General features: G+C 44.5%; 1 protein-coding gene across 1 annotated transcript in view; it reads right to left on the reverse strand.

The window, feature by feature from the left end:
• Window positions 1-13,617, reverse strand: part of ANK2 (ankyrin 2) — a 260,645-nt gene extending 247,028 nt beyond the window's left edge. The window contains exon 1 of the mRNA XM_050320644.1: window positions 13,459-13,617. Within this exon, the coding sequence (XP_050176601.1) occupies window positions 13,459-13,530 (72 nt within the window). The 5' untranslated portion in view covers window positions 13,531-13,617. The remainder of the gene's footprint in view (window positions 1-13,458) is intronic.
• Window positions 13,618-16,185: the final 2,568 nt, after the last annotated feature.

Here is a 16,185-nt window from a genome sequence, read left to right on the forward strand (position 1 = left end):
CTTTTCATGCTCTAATCCTTTAAGTCTTTCTACAATATGAAAAAGTCTCTTTAGAATGAACCTTAAGCCAGTATTTTCCTATTTTTTTCTTACAGATGAGTGTATCATTGTGTGCTACTCTTTCCACTTCACTGGCAAAATAAATCTAGAGGGTTCACTGGAATTTCTTTGTATGAAATATGAAGTCTTTGGTACACGTGCTGCCTATTAGATTTTTAAAAACATATATTACCAAAGCGAAAGAACAGACATCATGTAAACCTTCCATTATCTTCCAACAAAAAGCAGTATGCTCTTTGGAATAAGGGTTGACATATATTTTTTACAATGGGGTATATTCTACAGGGCAGTAACTGTTTTAAGTAGCCAGCTTCAGAACACTTAGTACTACAAAAAATCTCTCTTGGGAATTGTTTACAAAGATACTACATATTCTGCAACAACGAGCCACTCCGTGCACTTACAAATTAATTCTTTGGGTTGTAGGTACAAGCCTTACAAATTCCATTTGAAGTCCAGCTGAACTACAAAATCAAGCCAAAATGGGTATTGGTACGCTATTATCTCTCCAAGTTCTTACACAGATTTAGTTCACATCACAAAGTGTGTTGCAACATAAGCTGACATCACTTATCCCCAGTAACCACTGGGTTAACCAACCTGTGCCCTCCACAAGTAGAACTTAACTAAAAAGGATTAACAACCTGTTCTTTATGCAGACCTGAAATTCACTGCCCTTAAGCGGATGCAGATTTGGTGACTTTTACAGAAGCAAGACAGACTAATAAGGGATTTCAGGCTGTAGCTGAAACTAAGGTGACCAACTCCCTCAATTCCTTGTTGAATTGCAGCAGGCCTGGGCAGATAATTGCTTTATGCTTTGGGCTTGGTTTGTCATAGCAACAGTGTTGCAGGAAGCTGGAGAGTTCACCAGGAGCTTGTTTTGACAGAACATGGCATTTCTAGCATTTCAAAATTGATCAATCATAATTAGGATCAGAGTTACTGTGACATTCTATTATTAATCTCAAAACCCCCATGATGCTGTTGCTCAGCAATTTTCTGTGACTGGAAAGAATGTCTGATCTGCAAAACCTTGATGTAAAAGGGAAAAGAAAGAAAAATAGAGCACAGATGCAATGCACCCATACTTTCAGGGGAAAGAAACTGTTACAGGGAAGAGAGGGGTATGGTGCATTGCTGCTGCATGGGGGTGATGCACCTCCAAAGATCAATGCCAAAGCCCCCACAGGCACCACGCAAATTAAAGCTCCATGGAACAAACAGGAGTAGAGGCTGGCTCTCTCCTCGGCTTCCAAATGCCTCAAAGGACAGATCCTTCGAGAGGTTTATTTAACTTTACCAAAAAATAAAAAGGCAAGCAATTGCCCTTGTGGAAGGCAGCTCCAGGTAAAGGTCTAGGTCTACGTGCACCCCTCCAAAAGAGGCCCAGCAAGAAGCAGAGTGACAGGTGCAGAGAAATACCAAACTATGTTTAGTTGCAGCAAAGGCTGTGTCAGGTCACATTACAGATAACCAGAGCTTTCAGCCACCCCCAGCACCACGGCTGTAGATGCCAAGGTTTGCCCCTCAAGCTCTGTGTCAAATCATGAGTAATCTGGTGGGTTTAAAAATACCATAGCAAAGGAGACCTCGGTTTTGTCAAGTGATGAAGAGTTTCACCCAGGGAGCTGCAACAGCTCAGTTCAAACATGCGTGCCAAGACTAAAAACAACTAAATTACCTGCCAGGAGCAGTGTTAGTCTGGGCAATAAGAGGTTATCACTCATTAGCCCATGCTGAGTAAGTAATTGATTAAGTAATTCCATAGTATAAAAATAGAGCATCAATCCATTTTCTACAGTGCCTGCCCATCCTACCAAATCTTACCACCACATCCACAATGTGTCAGACAAAATGCTTTTTATATAGATTTCATACACATTTGCTTTACTAAATATAGACTCAGTTCTTGGAGCTGAACAAATGGAAGGGGAACCAGCAGCCACTGGAGCCAAAAGGAGTTTTGCAGAGGTACTTTTACTTCTAAATATTTATATCCCAACCCTTCTGGCTCACTACTTGGTAAGTCACTACTCTAACTTACCCACCTGTCATTATGAGAACAATGAGTCCTCTCCCTTTGGCATATTAGTGCCATTAAAACTTAAGATCATCTGTTCTTCTTGCTCCCCTTTTAAGGAACAAATTATTTCCTCCAATTGCATCCTCAGAACTTCACAATTCCCATAAAATAACTACTTGGAAGTCAAGTTTATTATTTTGGGGTTTTGACTGTTTCAGTGGAATTCAGTGGACTGATCCACTGGGATGATTAATATACAGCAATGAACATAAAATTCGCCCTTTAATGGTGAAATGACACATATAACAGCTTAGTATTCCTGTAACAGGAATAAGACAAATCCTTAAATAGCAGGAATGTTGGCTCTTGCTCCAAAGACCTTTCTAAGACTGTACTGGCTGTTTGCAAACAAATACACAAGAAGATCTGAACCGGCAACTCAACTGAGCTGTTCCGAAACTCGCAGCCTCAGAACTGCACATGGCTCACACAAGGTTTGGACCCAGCAGGGACACAGTCTAATTCCCATTGTTTCCAGCACATTGTGGCTCTTGGGAACAGCCTGTTCTTGCTCTCTGTAAAGTCTGAAGGTTGTGCTGACACTTGCTTGGGATGGGGGGGTAAAAATAGGACTGCAATGGCATCTTTTCATCAATTGTTGTCACCTGACAAATCATGTGTGCTCCTGGTCCCTGACAAGGGAACAAAGTTGGAAAATTCCAACCAGAATAAGAGGGGTGTCAGCACTATTTTATGGTTTTCAGGTATATTCCAACTTTGTCCATATCAAAGAGTCTTAAAGTTGTTTGGAACATCCACCTTGATAAATACCAACCAGCCAGGAGACGGCAGAGAATGCACACCAAGACAAACAAAGAACCCAGCAGGGATTCCAGGTAGAGCATTTCCAGCACAAGCATCCAACTGCGACAGAAATAGCCTCATTAAAGGGCAGGTTCAGATACGAGGCGCTATTTATAGGAAAACCAAGACTAAATTTTTCAGCGGCACGCTCTGGATCTAAAAATCCCCGAAGTTTGCAGCGTTACGAGATCAGCGCATGCAGCATGTGACGCCCCCCGACCGCTCTGCCGGGGCGAACCAACGGGCTTTGGCTTCCGTGCCCCCACCAGCTGCCGCTACCGGCCAGGAACTAAAACTGTCCTGAACCCAGGCCAGGCCATTCGCATCCAGCCCGAGCGAGCTCGAGTTCCCAGAGAGCTCTTCTAACTGCGGCCCGAGTGCCACCCCCTTGTCCGCTGCCAGCGGCCGCCGCCCACGCCGGGCACACATCAGAGGGATGCGCAGCGCCGTCTCCAGCGCCGCTGGAACACAGCGCGCATTCCTGAGCGCGGCGGCGGCTCCCGGTCACGGGTCACCCCGTGCTGGCAGCCGCTCCGCACCCAGGGGACATGGGGGGGAGAAAGCAAGCTGGATTTTACAAAGATAAAACAACAAACAAAAACGTCTCTTGAGTACACTCAGAGAGCGGGCAAAGGGTGCTTCACAAGGGATCCAACAGCCCCGTTGCCAGCTCAGATCACGTACGGAACACCCCGCAATTAACGGCAAAGTTTATTTTTTACTCTTGGAGTCGCGTACGTGGGGGGTGCCTTTGGGAGAGGGGGTGTTTGTGCTGTTTTTAACCCAAAGGTTTTGAGTACGTGCTATTTGTGGTGGTGCAGATGAGTTGTTAAAATGGAAACTGCCCCCGGTTTGCTATTTTCTGAACACACATATATACACACACAGGTACATAAATAAATTGGAATTACATTTTTTTTTTCCTTAAATAAAAAAAGAACCACAACATTTAGAAACACTGCAAGAGAAGATGAATTAGTTCTGGACACCCTCCATCTCTTCAGAAGTAAGCCCATAAAACAGCACTTCACCATCTGACCTAACATAAACGACAAGGGTATTTACAGCATCGTGTCACTCGCTTGAATCCAGCCAGTCTGAATGCCTGAAATACGTCCCCATCCATCGGATGCCTGGAAACATCCCCTGAGATTCCAGTTCTCTAACAGGACTTATAACTTATGTTGAGACCTCTCACACCTTCTGCAAGATTGGCAGGACTTCAGGTCGCACAAAATTGCCTCACCTGGGTCCGTGCCTCACACACGCCTCCCACGTGAGGCCGTGCTGCTCAGGATGTAACACTCTTCTTTCTGCCTCAGATACATCACCTTAAAACACCCAGATTATTGTAATAAATAAAGCTCAAATTAAGCAAGGGATGCATTTCATGAAGCTTCTTGCTAGTTTTCAGCAAGCACAACTTCAATGCCAAAGGCAACAGGTAAGTCGTTGGAACTCGCCTTGGTTACCAATGGTCAAAGCACCATTCCAAGAGGATCCCTGGCAGGGACTGGTCAGCAGCTTCATTCCTGTAGCTTGTACCTTTACTTACACCAGCAGAACTGAATGCAAAGAGTTAACAGGGCAAACACTTCTCCAAAATGTTTTGCGGGGGGGGATGTTGGTGAATGAATCCTTGTTACATAAACAAAGATTCCTTTAATATAGGAAGTCTGGAGTAACTGCCCCATGACATACTGTACTTAACGCTCTACAGAAGCGGTCAAGTTCTGCCAATAAATCAAAATATTTCAGGACAGGCAAAACAAACAAAAAATGCAATAAAATAAATATCCAAACTGTAGAAGCAAACCCAACAAATATTGCTGTAACCCATTTTCTGTGCAGAATTACTCCTGACACTTCTAGTGAGCAAGGCACAGCTTCCAACTCTGCAGCTCTTCAACAGAAATTTCATTGGATTGTTTCAGTCAGATGCCTGCTTGCAACGCTCTAAAAATCTCCGTGCATCACCAGTGGATCAGGAATACAGCTTGCTTTTCCCAACCGAGTTGATAAATCTCCACAGGGTAATGAGCAGCAATTTCTAGCTCACACCGCCTCCCCCTTCCTTAAATACTTTTATTATTTGAATGCAGTTACATCTTGATGTCTGCATCCTGCTGGATACCACAGTTGTTTCTGTGTTCCCAGCTGACTCACCATCCCAGTAAGGACAATCAGGCACTTCAGAAAGAAGGATAAAAGGGAGAGGAAGGATGGTCATTGGAACAGAACATATTGTGTTTTGTCGAGTATTTTCCCCACTCCGTTAGTCAATTCCTTATTAACATTTAACTAGGAGGCTTCTACAGCCCATCTCCCGGTTACTGTTTATAAACAGAGAGAAGAACCCTTCATTTGGGTTTCTGAGGCAACCTCTCACAGCAGATCACCCAAAAAAAAAAGCCTCCATGAAGAAAACCTCACAATGAATACTCATAATAATACTTAAGTACAGACACAGCATGTTCACCATGACCACTTTGGTGTCCCACAGCAAGTGCTACTGTTGCTTCAGAAGGGTTCCACCAAGCTACAGATATTAAGAGCGATGAGTTGCGTTTCCAGCACAGACACATAGTGACCATTGCTCAGCATGGAAAAGCTCAGCAAGCATGTTGAGGGTTTTTAGGGGTTTGAGGCGTTTTTGTATGTTTTCAGGGGGTTTACTTAATGAGAAGAAACACAATTCCTTTGATATATAACAGATAACTTAAGAAGTAAATCCGCCACGACACAAGACAAACAGTTGCTGGTTTTTCCAAAGCAATGTGCGTAAATTTTTCCCCTTCCTATCCCAGCGCATCCCACTCAGAACTGGCTGCAGCCTCACCACAGCCCCGTAACACAGCAGGCACCACACATGGTGGGCAGCCCCTTCCCCACGCAACATGGCTGGCAGCCCCCTCACTGCAGCCTCAAGAGGGGCAGTCACCTCCCCACATCACAAAATGGCGGAGGGTCCCCTGCGCACACCACAAAATGGCGGAGGGTCCCCCGCGCGCACCACAAAATGGCGGAGGGCCCCCCGCGCACACCACAAAATGGCGGAGGGCCCCCCGCGCGCACCACAAAATGGCGGAGGGCCCCCGCGCGCACCACAAAATGGCGGAGGGCCCCCCGCGCGCACCACAAAATGGCGGCGGGTCCCCTCCCCACACCACAAAATGGTGGAGGGCCCCTGAGGCAAATGGCATCCCCAACTGGGACTTGCTGGGAAAGGGAAAAAAAAAAAAAAGGAAAGAAAAAAAGTAAAATAAAAGGGAAAAAAAAGTAAAGTAAAAGGGAAAAAAGTAAACTAAACGGGAAAAAAGTGAAGTAAAGTAAAAGGAAAAAGTAAAAGAAAGTAAAAGGTAAAAAAGTAAAGTAAAAGGAAAAAGTAAAGTAAAGTAAAAGGAAAAAGTAAAGTGAAGTAAAAGGAAAAAGTAAAGTGAAGTAAAAGGAAAAACAAAGTGAAGTAAAAGGAAAAACAAAGTGAAGTAAAAGGAAAAAGTAAAGTGAAGTAAAAGGAAAAAAAAGGGAAGTAAAAGGAAAAAAAAGTGAAGTAAAAGGAAAAAAAAGTGAAGTAAAAGGAAAAAAAAAAGTGAAGTAAAAGGAAAAAAAGTGAAGTAAAAGGAAAAACAAGTTAAGAAAAAGAAAGAAAAAGGGAAGTAAAAGGAAAAAAAAAAGGGAGGTAAAAGGAAAAAAAAAAGTGAAGTAAAAGGAAAAAAAAGGGAAGTAAAAGGAAAAAAAGGGAAGTAAAAGGAAAAAAAAGTGAAGTAAGAGGGGAAAAAAGTGAAGTAAGAGGGGAAAAAAGTGAAGTAAGAGGGGGAAAAAAGTGAAGTAAAAGGGGGAAAAAGTGAAGTAAGAGGAAAAAAAAGTGAAGTAAAAGGAAAAAAAAAAGTGAAGTAAAAGGGAAAAAAAAAGTGAAGTAAAAGGGAAAAAAAAGTGAAGTAAAAGGGAAAGAAAAAGTGAAGTAAAAGGGAAAAAAAAAGTGAAGTAAAAGGGAAAAAAAGTGAAGTAAAAGGGGAAAAAAGTAAAGTAAAAGGAAAAAAGGTAAAAGGAAAAAAGTAAAAGGAAAAAGTAAAAGTGAAGAAAGAAAAATGAAAAAAATGAAAAAATGAAAAAATAAAAAATAAAAAAATGAAAAAATGAAAAAATGAAAAAATGAAAAAAATGAAAAAAATGAAAAAAATGAAAAAATGAAAAAAATGAAAAAATGAAAAAATGAAAAAAATGAAAAAAGAAAAAATGAAAAAAATGAAAAATTAAAAAAGAGATTGAAAAAAGAAATTAAAAAAGAAATAAAAAAGAAATTTAAAAAATAAAGAAATGAAAAAATGAAATAAAAAAGTAGGGAAAAACTTCAGAAGAAAAAAAGGCAGAAAAAAAGATTAAAAAAACAGAGAAAAAAATTAGAAAAATAGGAAAGCCAAACCAAAACAAAAAACTCCCCATAACCCAATACTGCTCCCCTCACAAAAAAAAAAAAAAAAAAACGCAACAAATTAAAGCCCCCCACGTAAAAAAAATAACTCCACAAAAAAATCCCCAAAAAGCCTTCCAAGAAACTCTACAAGAAAACGCCTCACAAAAAACTCTACAAGAAAACGCCTCACAAAAAACTCCGCAAGAAAACGCCTCACAAAAAACTCCACAAGAAAACGCCTCACAAAAAACTCTACAAGAAAACGCCTCACAAAAAACTCTACAAGAAAACGCCTCACAAAAACTCTACAAGAAAACGCCTCACAAAAACTCTACAAGAAAACGCCTCACAAAAACTCTACAAGAAAACGCCTCACAAAAACTCTACAAGAAACGCCTCAAAAAACTCTACAAGAAACGCCTCACAAAAACTCTACAAGAAAACGCCTCACAAAAACTCTACAAGAAAACGCCTCACAAAAACTCTACAAGAAAACGCCTCACAAAAACTCTACAAGAAAACGCCTCACAAAAACTCTACAAGAAAACGCCTCACAAAAACTCTACAAGAAAACGCCTCACAAAAACTCTACAAGAAAACGCCTCACAAAAACTCTACAAGAAAACGCCTCACAAAAACTCTACAAGAAAACGCCTCACAAAAACTCTACAAGAAAACGCCTCACAAAAAACTCTACAAGAAAACGCCTCACAAAAAACTCTACAAGAAAACGCCTCACAAAAAACTCTACAAGAAAACGCCTCACAAAAAACTCCGCAAGAAAACGCCTCACAAAAAACTCTACAAGAAAACGCCTCACAAAAAACTCCGCAAGAAAACGCCTCACAAAAAACTTCCCAAGACCCGCAGCGCCTCACGAACAGAAATACAGTAGAACCGTGGCACGATTCAGCAGAAAATTGCAATCATCACTCTAACACCTCTTTTTCCTAAGCATTTCTATTAAAAACACATATTAAAAAACCCAAATGTTAGACGTAAACCGAGAGCCCTTACCTGCGCGTCCCGGGAGCAGCCCAGCCGTCCCACAGCTCCCCTCAGGCAGCACCTGCTTCTCGTACCTTCTGCCGCAGGTGCGGCTCCTCAAACTGAGGAGCCCAATTAGCACCACCTGTGTAATTAGCGCGCGGCTCCCCCGCCCCGCACGTCCTCCTTTGCTTTTGGTGCTGCCAGAAAGAACTCCCCGGGGAAGCACCGTCCCTTTGGTACACCTAAGACCATCGATTTTTGTTTATATACACTCCGGAGTAAACAATAATATTTACCTGTTTCTGTGTGGTTTAGCTACTCCAATATTTCACAAACATCAGGACGCCTGGAACTAACTCAGCCTGGGCACCTGTTTAATGCCCATGAACAGATGATGCTCTGTGACCTATCTTTCTTTTTGCCTTTTTTTTTTTTTTGTTTTATCCCTTCCACGCTTTTTCTGCAAACCAAGGAAAGACCCAATTGGGAAATGAATTTAAAACTTTGGTTCTTCCCCTCCCCTGCAGGTTGCAATCAGAAGTTTGGAAACTCCTTTGGAAGCTTCCTGCGGGAAACAGTAAACCTTCACATGCATTTTTCTGTGTAAATTGGGCCAGTTCATCATAGTTCCCTTATTTTAGAGTCTCATGTGTAATTGCAGCAATCTGCTGATTTCCAGGAGTTCAGAGTGCTCCTTGGAATAAATGCAGCCAAACTCCAGACAAAGACTCTACGCTTCACTTAATTGATGCCATGGAAACATGATAAAATAACCAAGGATGGGCATTAATGTTACACACCAGGTTTTTATAATGGAGAAATTTTGTTACTTTTTACAAAAGCCCTTGTAGGTCCCCAGGTGCCAGGAGAACTTTGCCTGGAGCTGGAACTGCACCTTTCATCTTTCCAAAATTACCAGTTCCCTTGGGTTAATAGTGGGCTTAAAATCAAAAAACTGGCAGCGTGGAAGAAGTATATTTGTTACCCTACAGCGTGTTATCATATACTGCAGTTTTATTCCAAATTATACAATCACTTCAGTGTTTATTTTCCAGAACCCAGTTCAGTGCAAAGGACAGAAACAGAAGGGGACAGAATTAAGATTACACAGCCCTTAATTCTATTAGTTTGTAACTATTCAGTGCTTGATTTTACAACCCAAATAACGTTGTAGCACAGTAATTTTTATATGCAATCTAGACACACGTAGTCATTTACGCACTAACTGTAATTACTCTTTCCTGCATTAGTCCACATCTATTATGCAGCAGGTTCATTATGTTTTATATTTCATCATTTCAATTCAGGAAGACATTTTCTAGCACCCTTTTCCCTTTGATATGGCAGAGTTCACTGGAATAGAAGTGTTCCAAGTGAGTGCTTCACTATGCTGATTTTTCAAGTCATTCTAGTTCTGAACAAATTACTTCTAATCCTTTATAGCAGCAGAAGGTAAAATTAAAAATAAGCTCAAATCAAATTAAAGTTCAAAGAAATCTTGAAAATGGGGAATTTAAACCAGTGTAATTTATGAAATTATGGAACTGGAATGAGCGCCGGCAAAGAGGTGAAGGCAAACAGTGTATTGTCCAAAGCAAAGTACCTGCCGAAATCATCCATGGAAGAAAAGCTTAAAATATCCTTAAATACTGAAAACTCTTAGTAGAAGACAAAGAACATCCCACAGTAGGAAAAAAACTCAGCAGTGGGTTAGAAAAGTCAGGACCAAAGCACAACAGCAGCATATTAATAATCAGTGGTATTAACTGCCCAGAAGACAACCTCTAATATCAGTGGGACACAAGTTTTAAGGGGGGACAAAAAAAAAAATTTAAAATAGAGTATAAAAGAGGCAAAATCCAGTATCAATCCTCATATCAACCCACCCAGACTGGCAGGAAAACTGGAGGATTTGAGATGAAGTAGATGGATTCACAACACTGAACTTCCCTGCCACAGAAACATCCCTGGAGAAGCAGGATGCCAGGAGCTCTGTTCTGCCTCTTCCCACATCCACACCAGCACTCCTCATCTGAGCACCATGGTGTTGCCTCTCCAGTGATGCTTCTTAGTCCAAACCATGGGTTTGGAATCCCAGAAACCTTCCCGTCTTTCTGGATTTCCAAATGCATCCAACCACATTTCAGGGTTTTAAAAATAAATAAATAAATAAATAAATAAATAAATAAAGCTTGAATGGGAAAAGGAGGACATCTACTCCCAGGCATCATTTTAGACAGGTGTCTTATCAAAAGAAAATGAGATGGGATAAAGGGACTTCAGGGGGATCAATAATGCCATGACAGCAGCAAAATTACCGTGTGCCCGCTGTACATTGCTCAATGATAAGGAACTTTACCTGAGATCAGTTAAATGACTGTAAAAGACCCTCCTGCACACTTTCTCTCCATATCAGATAATGGATTGGGATCATTGATTTATTCCTGCATGCTCAGAGGTGCAGTGGGATAGCAGTTTAGCTTGCACATTTCATTAAAGTGGTTGTATTTTTTAACGTGAGAAGTGGTTAGATTCGCTTTTGACAAGTGCAGCATTGACAACTGGAAGGAAAAAATGTGGAAATAACTCACAAAAGAAACAACTTCCATCCGCTTCCAAGCACAACGGTCTCTGTGGTGTAATTTACAACAGCTTGGCTTTTTGTTTGGTATATTCTTAATATTTACATAACAAATGTCACTGGTACCTTGACTGCAATACCTTAAGCACAACTTAAGTGGAACAACACAGCTGTTTGAGGGAAAATACAGTTCTTGCTGGAACAGTTTCACAGATGCAAACAAGAGCCTCGGTTCTGCAAGCATGCCCAAACATATATTTAACACAATGGACAATTTCAGAGAGCTCTTAAATGAAAGACATAAGTAAAAACACATGTAAAAAAATACAAGTTTGGTTCAGGCACCAATCAATGAGTTTTGCTCTCCAGCTGCAAGACAGGACTAACCTGAAGGATCTCCCAGAGGTTCCAGTGTAGCAGGAATTCAGCACGTTGCTGATTTCAGGTTTCGTTCAGCGTTATTACAAAAGCGTGTTGTGATAACAAAAGTCGGTACAAATGGTTACAGGTAAATGTGTTCACTTCCCTTTTGTTTTGTTCTTCCCTCCTGAAGATGCAAGAGGCGCTTGGTAAAGTGGGATTTATGGGAAAAGGGATTGACTTCAGCCAGTGTTGCGTTCTTTACCTCGGTCTCGAGTGGCTTTTGGGGAATTTATTCACGGAGTTTCCCACTCCTGTGAAGGTCACCCAATAAACTGTGTGTATCATGCCTTCTTGAAGGGTAGCAAAAATTCAAATAAAGAAATCCAAATAAATACCACACTCTACCCCAGCCATGGTTCAGAAACATGCCCGATGAGTCATTCCTTCCTAAACGCAATTAAAAATAATTCTAAATAGAGAGCAGACTAAATGCAGAGGAAGACAGTAAAACAACTGTAGTAGTCAATTTTTTTACGAGTGATTTCTGCCTACTAATTCAGGATATTACATTGTCATGTCTCTTCCTCATGTAAAATGAATAACCCCACGAGGAGTCAATTGAGAACGCTCCAGAGAGCGCAGCCGTCCGCGTTTGCTGCCGGATGTGCAGCCATCGGTAACCTCGTGTTCCCCAGATCCTGAGGAGTGACCCAAAAGTCTCAGACAAGGAGGATCATGGCAGGGAGCTGTCACTGCTGGGAAGGACGCTGCCCACCTGGTTCCAGTAAGCACATGGAATAAGTTACAGGCAAAGAGAAGGCAGCTTTGGGGAGGATCCTCAGTGCTTGGGGTCTTCATCCCCAACCCTTTCCTCTACTGCCTGGCACTTCTTTTCCATACCCAACACTCTTCACCTGTCCTGCTGATCACACCTACTGAAGGGTGCAATAAACTGAAGAGATGTTTCTTCTGGCTTCCAGCAGGGAAGGGAACAGGAAGTGCCAAAATATGTGGGGGTGAGGGGGCAGCTGTTCTTGTGCCGTTTCCAACCGGGGTCAGAAGCAAACCCACACAAAGGCCTTTTTTGCTGAAGCTGCCCAGCCCAAATTTCCGGCATGTAAGGGCAGTGACAAGTTTAAACATTCCCCCAAACTCTCAGATGACTGTCCCAACTCCAGACCCATGGGATTTCCTCATCAACAGTACCACCAGGGAAAATAGAAGGGGGAAAAAAAAAAAAAAAAGAGCAGGATGGGATTTATATTTGGATTTATGTTTGAGTACATACACACTATGCTAATCTGATTACTCACCGGGAATCCTTCTTTACAACAGCTTTTCCTTGATTCATCTTTTTTCTTTATTAATAATCACCATAACATTACAGCCTTAGCAGAAAAGAGCAAGCTGAACACACCAGCACCACATCCCTCCATTTCTGCCTCTCTCCCGTTTTCAGGAGGCACGAAGTGCTCGTGGAACGAACCCCCCAGACACCCAGCAGCTAGGCCTTCCCAGGTCGAGAACACCAAACAACTCCCGCGACCAACTTCACCATTCCAAATGTAAATTAATGCAGCAGCCGCCGCGAAAGCGGGAGCTCTCTCCTTACTCGGGGAGCGAGACGCGAGCGGAAAAGCGTTGCATGCAGCAAGAGCCTCCTGGAAATTGCTGCATTACGTTAATTAAGATTTTATTCATGCCTTTGGCCCCGCTGTGCCACCGCGGTGATGCAGCACACGACACGCACGGCGCTGCACCACTGGGAACTTGCACACGCGTGTGCACACACTCCCCTCTGCGTGTGGCTGCGCGGGCACACACACACACACACCTGCACAGGTGCCGCCTGGGACGATGTGGAGGTGCAGATAGGATTTGGGATAGGATTTTACCGACTTTTTATTACCATTACTGAATAGGATTAAAAACCATCCATCCACCGCTCCATCATCCACCTGCCCACCGAAGGGCATCGGGGCCGCTCGCATGCCTGGATCGCGCCCCTCCCCGCACCCCGCGGGCTCCGTGTGCCCCCCACCCCGCCCGCTCTCTCTCTCTCTCTCTCTCTCCCTCCAGGGGGGTGGATCCCGCGGGCCGCCCCCCAGCCCCGCAGCGGGGATCCCCCCGGCCCTGCCGCCCGCGCAGGGGAGCACCCACCTGGCGAAGGCGCGGCGGGCCGGCGGGGGGCGAGGGGCCGCCTCCCGGCGCGGGGGGCGCGGGCGAAGCCATCTCCGGCTCCTTCCCGCCGCCGCCCGCCTCCTCTCAGCCCCCCGCGGCCGCCACCATGCCGGGGACCCGCGGGTGACCTTCCCGGGGGCGGCCGCCGCTGCTGCGGCGCGGGTGGGTGGGTGGGTGGGTGTTGCGGGTGGGTGCGGGAGGCAGCGGCCGCGCTGCCGATGAGCTCACACGGACAGATCCGCGGCTGCCGGCGGGCGGCGCGGGCGGAGGACCCGCCTCGTCCTCCCCCGCACACGCACACACACCCACGGTACATCCCACCCGCGCTCGCACACCCCCTCTTCCTTCGCGTCTGGCCCCGACCCCTCCGCACACACCCCACGCGTGTCCCCAGCCGGAGCATCCCCTGCCGCTGCTGAGCCTGCGGGGGATTTTGGTTTTCACACCTTCCCCCGCGGCCCCAAGTGTCAAAATACAGGGGTAAACTCGCGGCTTAGGGATGCAAGGGATATTTTCAGGTGCGATTATCCTCATGTCCCACCCTGTGCTCACACCCACACGCAAGGTTTTCAATCCCTGAGAGCACCTTCTGGCCACTACCTGAGTGGAACACAGTTCTTCCCTTCTGCCTACACTCATGTATTTTAAGGCCACGGGGAACCCTGTAATCAGAGAGCCTCATCTTCCACGTAAGACAGGAATTTCTGGGAATACAGTTTCCCTCAGAAACAAAGCCCCAGCAGCTGGTGGAGCTACAATAAACACGTCAGAAAGGTGATTTGAAAGCGCCGAGTTAAAATGAATGCATTCTATTCCCAGGCAAGGGGTTCCCATGGTGAATTACACTAACTTAGCTCCAGATTTTAGCCACAGGAGCTTACTACACCACTCCCTGCCTTCCTGCCCAAGGAAACCTTCACTTACTCACTCCTGTTTAAGTGTGGCACCATCTCACAAATCCTCACCAAAAATCCCCGTCTCCTTACGCAGCAATCTGCTATTAAAACAAATGACCCCCTTATTCAGCAGAGAACGAATTTGCTGCTTCACTCGAGTTCCCTTCCAAAAATAGTTCTGTTCTTTAACACGAGGTGCAACAAAGCTGTTAATCAACATTATTCCTCTGCAAAATTCCGACTGATGCCCTGTCCCAGTCCGTGTCATCCCATCAGTTCTCCCACATCCAAGTGCCATGAGCTAAAAGCAGCCCCGGGAAGCACACGCTGCAAAGTCACCACAATTCCCAGTGCATTAGGGAGATGCTAAATTTAGCCCTACCTGCTAATTAATTTAGAAACTACTTAGTTGCGTTTGCGCCGGGATTTAGCCAATACCTTTAGCCCCACCTCCAGCTCCGTATCCCTGCATCCCTCCCCTGCTGACGCTTCTGGCAGCATTTTGGAACACCTGGCACGTCTTTTGCTGAACAAGAGCCACCGGCTGTTTGATGGGAAAGCACTGTTATTCCTCACTTGTGGAATGCTGCAGGTGCAGAGGATGTTTTTCCAAACCTGTACAACAGACAGCTTTCATCCTGCTCACCTCTATGTTCCACTGCCACTCTCCATCTCCTGGTAATTCCAGAAGGAACATCTGTCCAGGTCACCTCTGTCACACAAGGGCATGTCACCTTCCTTGGATTCCACCACTGTGCCTTGTGCAAAGCCAACAGGTTTATTCCTGGGAAGTACCAGCACAATTCTAACACAGCTCAGGAACTCCAGGGCCATGGATAGATTGGATGGATCTGGACGACAAGGAGAGCTGAGAAGGAATAACAACTGATAGATAGCAGGTTGTGGGAAATGGAGATTGAGTCATTGAGAAGGGTGGATCAGAGGGAATCAGTGGAAAACTAAGACCCAGATGAGAGGAAAGCAGTGCTCTGGCTGTGAGCAAGTCTTCCATATTTAAAGGTGGTATTGGAGAGTGGTTCCCAGGAAAGCTTGGGATGCTGTTCCTGCTCACGCTCAGAATGAGGTTTCCCTCCTGTTCTCTTGCAAATCTATTTTACCACTTACCTCCAAAATAATGAGGCTTTTTCACTCCTTTCTCATCTCCCAAGCCTTTGCCAGGTGAAGGGCTTCCCTCACCTCTGTGCCCAGGCACACCCATTTCCCAGAGTGGAGCTGCTGAAAGAAATCAAGGACATAGTAAAACTCCCAGGGGTTCTAAGAAGTTAAGCTCATAGGGAGAAGCTCCAGCTCTGAATGGCCTCAACAAGGGCAGACTATCCCCTCTCCTGTCCCCACTGAGGCTGCTGGAATGCCATGTTTCCAAGCCCTGCTCCTTGGCTTCAGCTGGAGCTGTGGATGGCGCTGGAAGAGGAGTGCAAAGAGAAGCAGAAGGGAAAAATCTGACTGAAAATCAGATGCAGTGCAGAGTGGCTGCAATTTTCAGGACCGCCTAAGGGACTTGGATGACCAGTTCCTACTTAATTGGGCACTATAATTTTCTAGGCATCCTTGAAAACCTCTGCCAAGGCTTACCAAACGTTCATTTCCATGGCCAGCTTTGGGGAGGAGCCTGTTCTCTCCTAACACAGTACAAGCTTCACCTTAGAGAATAAAAGCAGTTTTCTGCTCAAAGTATTAAGTTTTTTGTGATGAGGACAAGTCTTTCTAAGCCACCCTTGTATTCCCAGTGATATTCTATGTTTTGATATTAATGTTGTTCTCACTGATACCTGCAGGTCCTGGATTAAAC

The sequence above is a fragment of the Myiozetetes cayanensis genome, unplaced genomic scaffold (genome assembly GCF_022539395.1).
Source record: "Myiozetetes cayanensis isolate MyiCay16 unplaced genomic scaffold, myiCay2020 scf24, whole genome shotgun sequence".
Taxonomy (NCBI): Eukaryota; Metazoa; Chordata; class Aves; order Passeriformes; family Tyrannidae; genus Myiozetetes; species Myiozetetes cayanensis.